At 37.7% G+C, this 17,736-nt stretch overlaps 1 protein-coding gene across 6 annotated transcripts in view; it reads right to left on the bottom strand.

Moving 5' to 3' along the window:
* Window positions 1-17,736, bottom strand: part of LOC129475227 (neuroligin-4, X-linked) — a 342,496-nt gene that overhangs the window by 124,112 nt on the left and 200,648 nt on the right. For all 6 annotated transcript variants that reach the window (XM_055267359.2, XM_055267360.2, XM_063634377.1 and 3 more), the window contains one exon: window positions 15,326-15,478. In XM_055267359.2, the coding sequence (XP_055123334.1) occupies window positions 15,326-15,478 (153 nt within the window). The remainder of the gene's footprint in view (window positions 1-15,325; window positions 15,479-17,736) is intronic.

Here is a 17,736-nt window from a genome sequence, read left to right on the forward strand (position 1 = left end):
ATTAGCCGGGCATGGTGGTGCAGGCCTGTAGTCCCAGCTACTCGGGAGGCTGAGGCAAGGGAATCGCTTGAACCCGGGAGGGGGAGGTTGCAGTGAGCCAAGATCACGCCATTGCACTCCAGCCTGGCAACAGAGCAAGACTCCATCTCAGAGGAAAAAAAAAAAAAGTGAGAATCTTAAGATGAGAACTTGACCCGGTTCATCCGGATGAATCTAGGTAATCACAATGTTTTTTTGTTTGTTTGTTTTTTAAAATGGAGGGTTAGAAACAGAGAATGAGATCTAAGATACGTACCCAGTCTTCAAAAGAAGACAAACAGACAAACCAAGGAAATGGATTCTCACTTCGAATGCCAACCTACTTGGGACTTTTAGCACCCAGAACTGTGAGATAATAAATCTGCATTGCTTTTAATTCCCTAGAGTTAACATTAGAGTTGTAACAAGTTGTGATAACTTGTTTCAGCAGAAACAGGAAAGAAACAAATACAGATACAAAGTAAGGAATGTTTTTCGTGAAGGAGAGTCATCGAGAACTCCAAATATTCTGGAAAATCAAAATCAAAATTCAAAACTTTCCAGAAAATTGAACCCTGAGAGTGCAGAGTGGAAGGCTGATGGCACTCTATCCTAATACCCTTTATCTGTTCCAGCATCCTTATATTGTCTCTATACAATGATGAGACAGCCACAAGGGACGGGATAGCAGTGGACAGTCCACAAGCAGTGGACTGTCATGGCCAGGATTGTCCTGGAATCTTCTCATTCTCTGCCACCTTGCATCCAATCGATCAGCAAATCCTGTTGGATCTGCAAGACATCCAGAACAACCTTTTTCTTTTCTTTTTTTTTTTTCTTTGCATTCTCACTGGTACTGCCTTGGTTTAAGCTGGTATTATTTCTTGGGTGGATTATGCAACAACCTTCTAACCTGATGCCCCTTTACCTAGACAGCCATTTCCTTTCTCACTAAGAACAAGACACAAGTCCTTAAAAGGCATATAAAATGTGGCTCATGCTGACATCTCTGAAATCAGGTGCTACTATCCCCTTCACCACTACTTTCCAGCTGCACTGATATTCTCAGGAACTCTGTGGCCACAGGGCCTTTGCACTGGATCTTTCCTTAGCCCAAGATGCTGTCCCTCCAGATAACTGTATGGATCACTCCCTCACATCAGTATTGCCTTATCTGTGAAACTTTCCATAACCACCTTAGTCAAAATTTTGGCACAAAATTTCTAATTTAGCACCCTTCTCTACTAAATATTTCTCCATAGCACTTGTGATATCATATTCTACTGTGTATTTTACGATACTTGTCTGTGTTGTTTTTTCCCCTACTGGATAGAAATGCTGTAGGACTGGGGATTTTTTCTCTATTTTGTTTGCTTCTCCATTTTCAATGGAAGTTGTTATACCATGTGTCAAACAGCAGGTTGTCAATATATGTTTCTTGAATGAAAGAAGAATGAATGAATGAAAACCACTACTACATCTTCCTTGACAAAGCTAGTTTTGTATATATAGAAAAAAAATCTTAACTTCACTTAAACTAGAAACTCTCTCTATCTCACTCTCTCTCTGTCTCCCTCTCTTTCTCTTATTATTACTAGTATTTTTTTAAATCCAGGGCTCATTACAAAACCTTGTAAGGAACGGAGGGATGCCTTGTCCATTTTCTACTGACAGTTATAAAGAGTTATATGCCTCATAGTCAATGAATAAATTTGCACTGCACTTTGGTCAATGATGCCTTCCCCCAGTAGACTGATGAAGTCCTGCCTTACTCAGCATTTACATTCCTGCGCCAGCAATTGACAGAATCAAATCCCTAGTCATGGTGAACTGATTGAAACAAACCCTTCTTCATGGACACATTGATGGCACTCTATCCTAATACCCTTTATCTGTTCCAGCATCCTTATATTGTCTCTATACAATGATGAGACAGCCACAAGGGACGGGATAGCAGTGGACTGTCACGATAACCATGGGACTTGTGAGATATAGTAAGTGTACAAGCCTGCTTAAAACACATAGGAGTCAATATTCAGGGTCATTGGTCAATGAGGCTGAAGATTACGTTTTCAGAAACATGAGTAATAAGAATGTGCCATCAAGAAAGTGGGGGTGGAAGACACAGAATGGAAGTGTTTGTGAATCCCACATGTGGTAAGGAACATGTATCCACATTATACTATTTAAAAGTACCCCTCCTAAACCTCAATAATGAAAAGATAATCCAATTAAAATAGGCAAAGGATCTGAATAGATATTTTTCCAAAGGATTTATACACATGTCCAATAAGCACATGAATAGGTGTTCAACATCATTAGCCATCAGGAAAAATGCATTCTCATTCTCTGCCACCTTGCATCCAATCCATCAGCAAATCCTGTTGCATCTGTAAGACACACAGAACAACCTCTTGTTTTTTATTTTCTTTGCATTCTCACTTGTACTGCCCTGGTTTAAGCTGGTATCATTTCTTGAGTAGATTACCTCTTGCCTACTTTTTGGGGATGTAGGAGAGAAGAGATACGGGACTTCTTTTTGGAATGATGTAAATATTCAAAAATAAACCCCCAAACATGATATCACTTTACACCCATTAGGATGGCTATAATTAAAAAAACAGATGAGAACAAGTGTGAGTGAGGATGTGGAGAAGTTAAAACTTTTGTGCATTGATGGTGAAAATGTAAAATGGTGCACTTATTTTGGAAAATAATTTGAAAGATTCTCAAATATTTAAACACAGAGTTAATGATATGACCTATCAATTCTGCTCCTATATCCCCAATCAAGAAAAATGAAATATATGTCCATATAAAAACTTGCACATGAACGTTCGTGGCACAATTATTGACAATATCCAGAAACTGGAAATGATCCCAATGTCTAGCAACAGATGGATGGATAAACAAAGTGTGGTATATCCATAAAATGAAATATTACTGAACCATAAAAAATAAAAGCATCCATGCATGCTACAACATGGATGAGCCTCAAAAACATTAAGGGAATGAAGTCAGACACACAAAAAAGCACGTATTATATGATTTAATTTACATGAAATGTCCCCAAAAGGCAAATCTATATAGACAGGTAGATAGTTAGTGGAAGCCTATCTCCTGGGGACCTGGGAGAGAAGAGGTATGGGATTTCTCTTTGGAATGACGTCAGTGTTCAAAAATTCGATGGTGTTGCTGGTGTCACAATGTTGTGCATATACTAAAGGCCACTGAATTGCACACTTTAAACATGTACACTGGATATAAGTTGTTTCAAATAAAGGAAGGAGACAATGAAAAATAGGAGTTGGAGATAAGCTCAACAGGTCACTTACATGGTAAGGATCACAAGAAGATTAAGAAACATGAAGATGTATCAAAAGCCATTAAAAGTATCAGAAGTGCCAAAGAAAATGCTTATGACATTTCCGTGGCCCTCAAGAGAATAGTTCTGATGAAATATGATTGAAAAGAAGGAAACTATTCATTTCTTTCAAGATGAGAAATGCTAAGCATGTTTTAAACAAAGAAGAATGAAGAAGGATGAATGCTATTCCTAAGTAATATTGTAAGTTCATTTTTAGAAGGAAAAATTAAATAGCAATGAAGGAAAAAGATACCTAGAGGTTCAGCAATATATTGAACACAGGAATTTTGGTGGGGTAGCCTCCATGTGTTCAAAAGCACAGGATGGATTTATAATAATGTGTTTATTCTACTCACCTGTTTAAGACTATAGCCAAATTATTACACAGACATTCCCGGACTTACAATGGTTTGATTTATGATTTTTGATCTTAAGATGATACAAAAATGATATTCAGTCAGTAGAAATCATATTTTGAATTTTGATGTATTCCCAAGCTAGCAATATGCAGTACCACAGTCTCTTTGGATGCCAGGCAGTGGTCTGTAGCTCCCAGTCAGCCACACAATCACAAGGGCAAACAACTGATACTCTGCAGTGTACATGAAACATTCAACACTTTATTTATAAAACAGGATTTGTGTTAGATGATGTCACCCAACTGTAGGCTAATGTAAGTGTTATAAGTATGTTCAATGTCAGCTAGGCTAAGCTATGATGTTTGGTAGGTTAGGTGTATTGATGCATTTTCAACTAATGACATCTTAAATTTACAACGGGTTTATTGGGATATAATCCCACTGTGAATCAACGAACGTATTTTATATAGTATACATACACATTAGTGTGTGTACATATATAGACATATATATATACACACATATAGATCTGTGTATCACAAGGGCAAACAACCGATACATGTATATGTATACACACATATGTATGTATGTACACATATATGTATACACACATAGATATATACACACCCATATGCTCCCACACCCACATATATACACATATATAGCATATATGTGTATATATGTTTACCAAGTATCTAAGGGCAACTGGGACATCTAAACAGATACTGGAATATTTTAGGAAAGAGGCAGACACTACTTTAAATCTTACCAAATATTTCTTAAAACAAACAGGAAATAGTTTATCATTCCAAAATGTTCTCCCAACACCAGTGCAAAGCTTAGTTTTCTTGTGTACAAATCGTAGTGTTTCTGTGAGATCATGTTATGCCTGTCTACACTGAAATGATGTTTTTTTGTTGTTCTTTTTAATGTTTAAAGATGGGGTCTCACTATGTTGCCCAGGCTGCTCTTGAACTCCTAAGCTCCAAGGATCCTCAGCCTTGCGAGTAGCTGAGACTACAGGCATGCAACACTGCACCCAGTGCTGAAATGCTTATCATTATGTGTTTATCATACCTGCCTGTTTACGATTTACAATGATGTGTTGATTTTACCTACCTGTTTATGACTACAGCCCTATAACTGGACACAGCCTTCTCTCTATAACATCTGAGCCTCTAATAAATGCCACTATACTTAACACAGTGAAAATCAGTGCATATAATCTCAAATAATTAACTGAATCAACAGAGACTTTCTAGTGACTTATCTTCATAAAGGCCCTAGCTCATTGAAGCAATGTTGCGTTGAGCATTCTAAAATATTCCTGACTTTTTACACTGAAAATTAAACACTTCATTCAAAAAAGCAATTATTATTATTTCTAGTCAAAGGATAAAGTATCTTAAGAATGTGGCTGGACGTGCCAATCAATATGTTACAATTTTATTTGAAACATATATTTATATCGCTAAATGCAGGGTGTACCTGCCATAATTTGGTTATAATTTAGTCCCTAGGAAATTTACTTTGCACCTGTATGTTTCATCCTCTAGGGTTCATTTCCATAAAGCTAATGACTTATTAATGTTGGACTGGACAAAAATAAGACAATTATACTAGAACACAACACATCTGTCTTTGTATCACTGCTATCATGCATGTACATATGTGCATATTCATGCTTCTTGTAGAACTGCCTGTGCTATTACAGGCTTGTAGGCAAATGTCAGGGGAAAAAAAGCTGCAGGCCAGAATATGTGTAGTAGTGTTACATTTTTTTAAACTTTATGGGTACATAGTAAGTGTATATAATTGTGGGGTACTTGAGATGTTTTGGTACAGGCATGCAGTGCATAATAATCACATAGTCTTTAAACATCCTGCTCAGATTGCCTTTGAGAGATTTTTCCATTATCCTACTCGAAAGGACTGATTTCCCTGAATATATGCAGATACTGACAGAATTATCACCAGAACCCTAATTCCAATGTACTTGAATTTGGCTCTCAATTTCAATGCTTCTCCCTGGAACTTTCCATCATCCCTTGGGATACTCATCATACTCTTATTTTCATTTAGAGCACAACTTATGTCCTTCTGTCCCCAAGGAGAAAGAGGTCACGTCAACCTCATCAACTAAAAATGATCAACCTTTCACATACTGGATGAGAAGCAAAATGAAGAAAACAGGCTGAAGAGAGAAAGGGATGGTGTCTTTTAGAACTAATAATCTTAAGAGACTGTTTTGAATGTAAAACTTTCAAAGACAGAACATTTTTAAGGCATTTTCTCTGTAACTACTAACTCATGCTTAAATGACATTCTACAATCAATTAACTGGGAATTATATATTGATGGAATAGATTCTTCTGTGAGTTTTGTTTGAATATTTTGATTTCTAAATATGGTTATGCATGTAAAAATAAAATTTCAGCTTCTTTAAAGAAATCCTGAATCGTTTATAAATAGATCAAGGAGAATCTCCATAGCATGACAGATGCCAGATGATAATTTTGTGTATTTGGGATTGGAAAAAAGAAGTCTTTGAAGAGAAATCTGCACTCCCATGTTTATTGCAGCACTAATCACAACAGCCGAAATATGGAATCAACCTGAATGTCCATCATTAGATGAATGAATAAAGAAAATGGGGTTTATACACATAAGGGACTATTATTCTACCTCAAAAAAAAGGAAAGAAGTTGTGTCATTCGGGACTACATGGATACATGGATGAACCAGAGGACATTATGTTAAGTGATATAAGCCAGACACAGAAAGACAACTATCACATGATCTTACTTATATGTGGAATCTAAAAAAAGTCAAGCTTACAGAAGCAGAGAGTAGAATGTTCTCTTACAGAACTTGAAGCTGGAGGTGGAGAGGAAACGGGAGATGTTGGCCAAAGGTTACAAAGTTTCAGTTGGCAGGAAAAAGCTCAAAAGATCTGTTCAATATGGCAAACAAAGTTGAATCACAAGGAATTGAATATTTGAACATCTCTAAGAAAGTAGATTTTAAGTGTTTGCACCAGAAAAATAAGCATTTGAAGTAATGCACTTGTGAATTAGCTCGATTTAGCCATTTCTCAATGGATACATATTTCAAAACATCACTTTGTACATGATCAATATATTCAATTTTTATTTGATGATTAAATGAATACATTAGGGAAAAAAGCACAAAACAAAAAAAAATCTTTTCTACCTTGTCCCCACTCCTCCCTTGATTTTCTTTTGAGTCTTTTTTAAAAATCTGAGACAGGATTTCACTCTGTTGCTGAGACTGGAGTGCAATCACAGCACACTGCAGCCTCGAATTCCTAGGCTCAAGCAATCCTCCTGCCTCAGCTTTTCAAGTAGCTGGGACACCAGGCATACATCACCACATCTGGCTAATTTTTTCTTTTTCCTTCCTTCTTTTCTCTCTCTCTCTCTCTCTCTCTCCCTCTCCCTCTCTCTCTTTCTTTCTTTCTGAGACAGGGTCTCACTAGGTTGTCCAGGCTGATCTGGAACTCCTGGCCTCAAGGAATCCTCCCACCTTGGCCTCCCACAGTGCTGGGATTACAGGTGACAGCCACTGCACCTAGCCTTCCCCTGATTTTCCTTGCCCAATAAATACCGTTCCATCTGATGTCTCACTTGTTGTTGGGTCAGCTGAGGATGAGGGAGCCTCTTTGCTCTGCTGTTCCCATCAACTATTACGTCAATGGTGCCTTCCTGGTGAGAGAGTCCTTATCCCACTGCAGTTGTCCCCATCTCTGCTCCATTTGCCTCTGAGGTCCTAATGACAAAGCACTCATCCTTAATTTCCCCTGACCTTCTTCACATCCTGAATAAATCCAATGAATGCAGTGGGCATTTTGAGCCACTAGGAGGCAGAAGAGGAAAGTCCAAGCAAATGATCATTCTGAGAGCAAAAAACATGATCCTGGTTTTGTTTGCCCCACCAAGGACCTGTCCACATCTATCAATCTGCAGCCACAAGCACCATGGGATTACAGTGTTTCCAAGTGTGTATTCAATGCATGGAAACCTCATTATAAAGAAGATGATGATGAAAAATAAGACATTGTGTTGTGTTTTTTTGTTTGTTGTTTTTTGTTTTGCAAAGTGTCTTGGTTTTTCTTTATCTGATAATTTTTGGATTAGAGGTTGCCCTATCTTCTGCAATGTGTTCATTCTATTACTGTGTTATCTACAGCATGGACCCCTGCCAACTCCCCAGGCTGGCTTTACCGATAACATCTGCCACCCAGCCCACAAAGAATCTTATCCTAAAGGCTCCCATTCTTTCTTCCACCTTTTGCTACTTCCCGGGTTTGAATGCTCACACACCATTCATCTTGTCTCAGGATTTCACTTTCTCACCCTTCTCTCATGCTTCTTTTACGTCTCTACTTTTGTTTATGTATTTCTCACTACGTACAATGCTTAACTTTCCTTTCTCCTCATTTAACTTTTTGCAGTGTTTTGTTTTAGTAACGCCTGGGTCCTGTTTTAGACAAAGAGAGGCAATTCTTCCAGTCAAAGTAGGCCATTTACAGAAATCAAATCAGGGGAAATCTGAGACATTTTGGTTAGAGGAAGAGAACAGAGGGATTCTAATGAAACCAGGAGCATGGCATCAAGGTGTGTTGATTCTCAAGAAAGGAAATTATGCTTTCTTTTTTAATATATATGCTTATGAACTTTTGACTTGATACATAAGGTGTGTTCCATTTATCATTTCAAATAAAATCATTCATAAAGCATTAAAGAAAAGAAATATTGTTAGAAAAAAGAAATAAAATAGCAAATGTACCAAAAATAACTCCTCTAACTTCCAAAGGGGAGAAGAATGTACAGGTCATTTATAAGATAGCTTGACATTTTTCAGCAGATGTGTTTCAGGGAAATTATAGTGACCCATTGAACTCCCACTAATGTCAGATGCATGTCACATAAATGCACACCCACGGAATTCAGGCTGTAACTCTTGGGAAGAACATATTGGTCTTCTCTTCTAATGATTTCCAGGCTTCTTTTGTTGAGTGGAATATTACATGGCTCACACATATCACAAAAGCATAAAGGTGAGACCACTCTGGCTGATGTTGCAAGAATGCTTCAGAGCTCAGCCCACCCTCCCTCAATTTCAGAGGAAAACCCTACAAGGGAGACCAGAACAGGGAAAGTGACCACATTATTAGGCTGAGCACACGCATATGGGTTAAGTCACCCAAATTATGACTACAAATGCTGTTTCTGCTATGCATGTTGGTTGCTTTTATATCAAACCATTTCTGTCTTATATTCAGTTATGACTCCAAAGCGCCTAATAGGTTTATTCAATGAATGGTCTTAAAGAGAAAGACAACTTCAGAAGACCATGACGCAATCTACCCTAAGATGAAAATTTTCAGGATAGCTATAATATCTGAAAAATTGTAAGAAATGCACCGAAATGATCATTTGACTCAATTTATGCACACGAGACAGCAAGCCGGCAATGACATGGGAACTGGGGGTAGGACACCAAATTTCCTGATGAAACACTAGTTCTACTGCACTGAAGAGCTTTGATGTGACAAATGCCATTGTTGTGGTTAATGCCACCATCACCGTGACCCAAAGCAAACCAGTATCGATTGAATGGAAATGAATCGGCCTTCAAGGACCCACTTTGAGGAACTTAAAAATACACTGTAAGCATCTTATCACAATTGTGTATCTTGATCAGCAGTAAGAAGTTTTTGGATAATGATAAAAGCTCCATCTGATGCTAAAGTGATACTCAATTTCTTCACTCATTCCATGGTTTACTAATTCATACTTGACATTAATTAACAAGGCTGTGGATGAGTTCTGAGTGGTAAGTCAGAGCTCTGGCTTCAGTTACACCCAGGTTTCAGTCCCTGCTCTCACTGCTAGAAGGTGTGATGCCATGAGTAAATCCCATCACCTCAAAGCATTCATCTCCTCATAGGTAGGATATAAGATTAATTCTTCCAAGGGAGTTTATGAAGATTAAATGAAGTAATATCTGCCAGCCACATAGAGGCACACAATGAGTAGATGTTACATAGTTGGGACTCTTTCGAAGCAACAATTAATTTCAGCATACATGAAGCATGAAGTCATAGGATGACCAAAAAGGTGATAGTACCATGTGAGCTAAACGGAAATACATATTTAAATGGAGGCAGATGAAATCCACTGCAGGTACAGACTTGCACTTGGAGATAACAGGAAGGGGGAAGGAGTAAATAAGTTCCAGGTGTTTCCATCAAAAAGCATGAGCAAGATGCATTCTCTTTAACATCGAAGGTCTTTGGACTATCATGAATGAAAAAAAAAAAAAAAAAGATTGGGGAGAACTCAAGTTATACTAAAGTAAGGGGCTAAGATGGAGAAAAGAGTATTTATTGATTCAGTAATGGCCTTACAGGAATTCAGATTTATCAGATTATCCTCTGCAGTTTCTGTCTGGAGGTGATTGTTCTGAAAGTGTATTACCTGGATTAATGTCTAATCTTCTTAGGGGTAAATGATACGTATGGATGTTGTGAGGTGAATGGGTAGATAGGGCATAGGTACTCAAGTGGGTAGGTGAGACCAGGCAAATGCCCTGGCATGTACAGCTCAGCAAGGATTTTGCTGGCTTCTGAGCAGATAGGAACACCATACACCCTGGCAATGACTGATCTGAGAGGCATTGGTGAACTTCAGGTTTTCCAAATTCTTGAATATATATGTCAGAGACGTTTGAACCAGAGCATCTCCATCTTGAATAAGGGCTGGGTAACGTAAGGCTGGGACCTACTGGGCTGCATTCCCAAGAGGTTAGGCATTCTTAGCCACAGGATGAGACAGGAGGTCAGCACAAGATACAGGTCACAAAGACCTTGCTGATAAAAGGATGCAGTAAAAAAAAACAGCCAAAATCCACCAAAACCAAGATGGCAACTAGAGTGACCTCTGGTTGTCCTCACTACTCATTATATGCTAATTATAATGCATTAGCATGCTAAAAGACCCTTCCACAAGCACCATGACAGCTTACAAATGCCATGGCAATGTCAGGAAGTAACCCTATATGGTCTAAAAAGGGGAGGAACCCTTAGTTCCAATAATTGCCACCCCTTTACTGGAAATCCCATGAATAATCAACCCTTGCTTAGCATATAATCAAGAAATAATCATAAAAATAGCCAACCAGCAGCCCTCGGGCTGCTCTGCTTATGGAGCAGTCATTCTTTATTCCTTTACTTTCCTAATAAACTTACTTTCACTTTACGGATTTGCCTCCAATTCCTTCTTGCACGAGACCCAAGAACCCTCTTAGGGTCTGGATTAGGATCCCTTTCTGGTAACATATACACCTTCCTAGTGACAAGGGTGTACAGCAGAACACATAGAAAATCTGTTTATAGAAGTACAGCTTCTTTAAAAACAAACAACACCAATTCAATCAGAAGGCACTTCATGTAGATATAAATAATTACTTTATAGCTATGATGATACATCTCAATTTGCCTGGGACAATCCCAGTTTATTCATAGCACATGAGCAACTCCCAAACATGTCCTGGATTGGATCATAAATTATATGGCCAATGGCTAGCAAGATTGTGTAGCACAGTTCTGATTATTTAAAAAAAAATAGCAAACATGATGATCTTCTATTTAATGTCTAGAAGTGTCTTGTAATGGTTTTTTTAAATTAACATGGTTCAGTCTGGATGCCAATATTTGATAGATATTAGCCATTACAGATTGGGTCAGCTATAGTTCTTACTGTGGATAAACAGTAGTATTAATACAATGCATAATGGTATTAATAACACTAGAAATTGTAGTGTGACTGGGTATAATGGTTGCTGCTGAGAGCCTATGAAACTTCATCTACATGAGTCCATTAAACCTTTTTTAAAAGGTTATTTTTTGGCCAGGCACAGTAGCTCACGCTGGTAATCCCAGCACTTTGGGAGGCCAAGGCGGGTGGATCTCCTGAGGTCAGGAGTTTGAGACCAGCCTGGCCAAAATGGCAAAACCCCGTCTCTACTAAAAATACAAAAATTAGCGGGGCGTGGTGGCGGGCGCCTGTAATCCCAGCTACTGCGGAGGCTGAGGCAGGAGAAGCGCTTGGACTGGGGAGGCAGAGGTTGCAGTGAGCCGAGATCATGCCACTGCACTCCAGCCTGGGCAATAAAAGCGAGACTCCATCTCAAAAAAAAAAAAAAGGAAAAAGAAAAAAGTTATTTTTTTATTGACAAGCAGATTATATATTAATAAGGTAAAGCGTGGTATTTTGAATCATGGAACTTTTATACTGTACAACAACCTTGCAAGGGAGAGAGCCTTCTACATCTAAGGAAAGAGTCTGAGGAAACACTAGCTGACTTCCTCAAGGCGGAGGTAGAGGGAAGTTGTTAGCTCCTGTCTGTCTCCGGCTGCAATCTACATTCTTTCCAATGTCAGCATTCTGCTTCCATTATAGGCATGTTTCATCTTTTTAATCCTCTCTTTTGGGTAACAGAAAATAGCATTTGTTACTCCATTAAAAAAAAATCTTAAAACAATATTTTTCCATTCCTCAGGTAGGAAGATAACATTTATGCATTTATGACTTTTATTGGAAGAAAAAGAACTCAAAGAATATTTCAACTTTTTGCCTAAAATTTTATCTACTTGTATGAAATGCACTCACTGAAATGATCATTGCAGCGCCTGCTGTGTATTTTATTCGATCATCTTTTTAAATATCTGGATGCCAAAGGTTTAAAAACATTTTTTCAAGACCGATAATAGGAGTTTCCTACAAGCAAAAAGTAAATGCCGCCTAGCTGTTTTCAAGAGGACAATAGTAAATGCAAGATCCATGATAAAAACCAACGCAGTCACATTTTAAAGTCCCTATCGTCCTGTAAAATCGGCAAACTTGGCACATTTCATTCCATCAAATGAAAGGGGGTCTGTAGTGTGCTTGGCTGTTCCACACTAGCTCATTGGAGGAATGTAAATAGACCGGCATAGAGATGCTAAATCGCTTCTTTTATTTCTTCCCCACCAATTTTACAGTTCTCTGTTATCTTATGACTTTTAAAAACTCTCCATAACAAAAAGTAGACTTACAATTTTTCAATTAGTTTTTTTTTTTCCTCTAAAAAAAGTGTGTATAATTTCCAGGCTAATTTGCAAGATGTGCAATTGATTCACGAAGGGACAAAACTGATAAAAAAAAAAAATCACAGAGTTGCTTGATACAACCGGGCTTTAGGGGGAAAAGAAGATCAATTTCTTTTGAAACTCTATCTTATCAGACACATCAATTCATCACGCATGCAACAGAATATTCTGTGATTCCAGCAAAGCAAGAATTTTCTTGATGCCCACTGCTTCCTTCAGAAAAGCATGCCCAAGCTTTCTTCCGTGTGGCCGTGCTACAGGCAGTGCACACACTGCTCCCTTTGAAGAGGGCCTGTGCAGTGCCCTCACACGTACTTTCCTCCTTCCACCTCTTTGTCAGAATGGACCTTTTGTAAAACATCAAGAAGCACAATTTCCTGTTTCCAACACTAGTAGCCAAAGCAACTATCCGGCGCCTCTGAAAAATATTCAGTGAAGCGTGCAATTATCGCTATGCAAAAGTTCAGAGACATTATTCCACCATGATGTGGCTCACAGAAAACTACAAAAAATATAGGAAATAAAGCCAACGACATAATAAGTTTTTTGATACTAAAAGGTTTTTTGGTGGTGTTTATTTTCTTTAATGCAGAAACCAACCTGGAATTTTGAGTTCTTTATCAATGTTTCAAAAAGATACAACTTTAGCAACACCTGTGACTGATTTGCATTTCAAAGTAAGAAATGCATTTCTCTTAGGGTTTCTTACACCACCTCTTAGGTTTCTCAGCAACTCACCACCTCTTAAGGCTTCTTACAGGTTAATGTTTTCACACAGGAAAAAAAAAACCCACTCAAAATGAAATGAAGTCATCTGATTGAAAAGAAAATATTCTTGGCAATATTTGAAGAAAACATTTTCAGCCATATTTCTTGTTTGACAGACCTCCTTTAGTCCATTTTATTTTGCTTTTTATTTTAATTATTATTATTATTATTTTTATTTATTTATTTTTTTTTTTTTTGAGAAAAGTCTCACTCGGTCGCCCAGGCTGGAGTGCAATGGCGCTATCTCTGCTCATTGCAACCTCGACCTACTGGGTTCCAGAGATTCTCCTGTCTCAGCCTCCTGAGTAACTGGGATTACAGGCATCTGCCATCAGGCTCAGTTAATTTTTGTATTTTTAGTAGAGACAGGGTTTCACCAGTTTGGCCAGGCTGTTTTCTAACTCCTTACCTCAAGTGATCTGCCTGCCTGGGCCTCCCAAAGTGCTGGGATTATAGGCGAGAGCCACCATGCCTGGCCTCCATTTTGTTTTGTATTTCATATTGTATCATAATCACACTGCAACCAATATACACATCTCTCTCATGGCTAACTTGTTAAAAATTTTATTTTCTACACCACTTTAATGCATTTTTGCCTGGAAAACAAATGTTTTACATAGGTCTTAGGAATATTATTCACAAACTAACCAACACCAGGAAAGGCCATCTCAGAAGGTACTGAAATCTGACCCTGAAGATATATAATTTTCCAACCTACAATTAGAAGAAGATGAATGATGGCCGGGCGCGGTGGCTCACGCCTGTAATCCCAGCACTCTGGAAGGCCGAGGCAGGTGGATCACGAGGTCAGGAGTTCGAGACCAGCCTGGCCAATATGGTGAAACCCTGTCTCTATTAAAAACACAAAAATTAGCTGGGTGTGGTGGCATGCGCCTGTAGTCCCAGCTACTTGGTAGGCTGAGGCAGAAGAATCACTTGAACCCAGGAGGCAGAGGTTGTAGTGAGCCAAGATCGCACCACTGCACTCCAGCCTGGGCGACAGAGTGAGATTCCATCTCAAAGAAAAAAAAAAAAAAAGAAAGAAAGAAAAGAAATGAAACATCAAAACAAGGAGGAACTAAACTTGAATTTCCATGTATTTAGCCTTTAATAGTAGATCATCAATGGAACAAAAGTCAACTAACAGCTAAGTTTCCTTGCATGCAAATGCAATGGAACCAAAACAACAGATCTTCCAAAGTCTCAACATAATCAGTTAGAGAACTGGATAAAATCTTTTCCTCCACACAATATACTGATTCATAACAATGACACAATCAGAAAAGAAAGCTAAGATCTATGGCCATTCCCAACTATAATATCACCAAATACGTGTTCATTGTACAGGTCTATGTAGACAAACATACATTCATTGAACTCCAAGGAAGAAACATGCTATAAATAAAATTTCATTTCATCTTGAAGATCTTAAAGTCTGCATTGGTTTGAGAAGGGATTCATGACCATGTTGCACGAAGGTAGTAAAAGGAATAAACATATCCGATCACATAAATACCATGAAGTGGAATTAACAAGGAACTGGAATAACAGGATTCAAATCCACGAGCCCCGTCAAAACAAGAAGTGGACTTTTCATGTTTCCTCTTGCTCAGTCATTCACATGATGAAATCACTTACCTAGTATTCCCAGACGGTAGTTAATGGTGATCACGATGACGTTTCCGTAGCTGGCCAAAATGCTGCCGTCAATCATGTTGCCGGTGCCCTCCATGTAAGATCCCCCATGAATATAGACCATAACGGGCTTCTTACTGTTCTGATCATGAATATCTGGAAAAAAAAACCAAGTAAGGAAACACAATAAAGAATCACACCGACTCACCAATGCTAAATTAAGAAAAAAGGAGATTCACTGATTTCCCTATTTTGACTTGAATTAAGCACATTTATTTTTATGGATGATAAGATCCTTGATAAGAGTTTCTAAGGAAAATGATCAATGCTATTACGTTTTCTATTTATGGAAATGGTATTTTAAGAAGCATACAGACATTTAGCATACTCTGCTCATGTAAGCTTCTATATATATCTAAAGCACTAAAAGAAATGGTTTTAGGTAAAGTACACATTTCCTAAATTTTGCTCCAACCCTAAAATGTGATTTAAATTGAATAAACACATGAGACCCTTGACAAAATATATTTTATCTTCTAATTAAGTATAAAATCAACTTCAAAATTATAATTAGTTTTAATATAGTTGCATCTTAATTCGCAGGTGAGCGTACAGATTCATCTTCAATTTAACAATAAAAACATAAAAGTAGTAGTGAAGCTATAAACTATCAATAAGGGACAGATAATGACAAGAAAGCAAAATCAACAGTTAAAAATTATTAACTGAACAGAAATAGGGAAAAAAAAGAAAAGATGTCCAAGCAAATGTCTTTGTTCCAGTGATTACAGTAACATACTAACATACTTAGGTGACAAAAATAAAAGAGATGTAATAAAAAATGGCAAAAGAATCCAAACTATTTAAATGCTTTAAATTTTCACAGGGAATATAAACTCCCATTGTGACTTGCAACCAATGATTCCTCTTAGTAATTTACTTTATTATTTAAATTAACAATGATGTAAAAACAATGATCGGTGATGATAGAAAGTTGGAGACCATCTGTAGGGCCTGCTTTGTGAAAAGACCTGTTTCATAACATCAATCAGCCATTAGGGCTGCATTTAATCTTTAGAAGACTGATCTCACGTATAAATATTTCTAGATACAGCTATGTGTGTGTGTGTGTGTGCGTGTGTGTACAAACAATTTAAATATCTTTGTTACTAAAAGAAAACTCAAGTATTTATGCATATTTATTTTCAATTTTTTCATCAATAAAGTTTTTTTTTTTCCTCATAATTCACAGGGACACTTGAAATACCAGAAAGGAATTCTGAGGATATGAATTACCATCGTTTGGATGGTGGCTCCAATTTGAATGAATTATGATCACAATTTTACTGGGTGCATACAGAAGACATGACATACCCATTGGTCACAGTAAAGCACACAAAAGAGTGTCAAGTTACCCAAGCATTTATTTGCAGGTATTTACTCCACGGCAGAAAAGTGTCTTTTGTTTTCTCATATAAAATTCAAATATGAAGTAAAAATCTTCTATTAATCATTTATTCATCATACACTATGGGAAATGTCTTCTGCTACATGAGTAAGAAATGGCTTTTCTCATGATCCACTGCTTCTTTCTGGTTCCTAATTTGCTGTTTTTGGCCTCATTTCTTTTACCATTACCAGCGGTTGGCTAGTAAATTGTGGAAAAAAGAGATTTTGAAGGGCTGCTTTAAAGTGCTCCCTTGGAAAATATGTGAGATTAACATCTCTTACCTTTCATAAAATATAGAACAAGACTCTCTTGAACTTGTGGAAGTAATAACCAGTTGTCATATTAATGCAAAGTCAAAAAATCATAACTTAACAATATTAAATGAAAATTAGATGGCATTTTAATGGTAATAAAGATTCACTGGGAACACTGTGAAAACAGATCCTAATTATCAAGAGGAAATGTATTAAAAAGAGAAGGCCAAACAGGATACAAATTAGAGCAGTATAAGGTATGAGACAAAAGTTTATTTCGTTTTTATGTATTTGCTCAATACTGATAAAATGTCAGGCATTCAGAAGCCCTTATCAAAGAAGGGGCTACCTGAAGCAGGTGTAGATTTTGATCTTCTACGGCCATCAGAATTGAGATCTCTCAGAGAGCTACTTGAGACAGTGACAGCCCTATGAGCTCGGTAAAAATAATAATATTCAAAATATTAAGGGAAGACTGGGCACGGAAAGGGTGTTGGCAAGATTTCTTTTCTTGGAGAACAGTTGATTTATGAAGGTAAGCAAGGAGGGGAGCAACTACAAGAATTGGTCAAAATACCCTGTCATGGACGTTGGGCTTGAGCAGCAAGGATAATTCAGGACTCAGTTTTGGGGTTTAAATTGCCTTTCAGACAGAGACCCAAAGGTCCAGCCAGGGCCTTAATGGAGTTCCATGCATTTTGCTACCCAGA

This window comes from Symphalangus syndactylus, chromosome X (genome assembly GCF_028878055.3).
Source record: "Symphalangus syndactylus isolate Jambi chromosome X, NHGRI_mSymSyn1-v2.1_pri, whole genome shotgun sequence".
NCBI lineage: Eukaryota > Metazoa > Chordata > Mammalia > Primates > Hylobatidae > Symphalangus > Symphalangus syndactylus.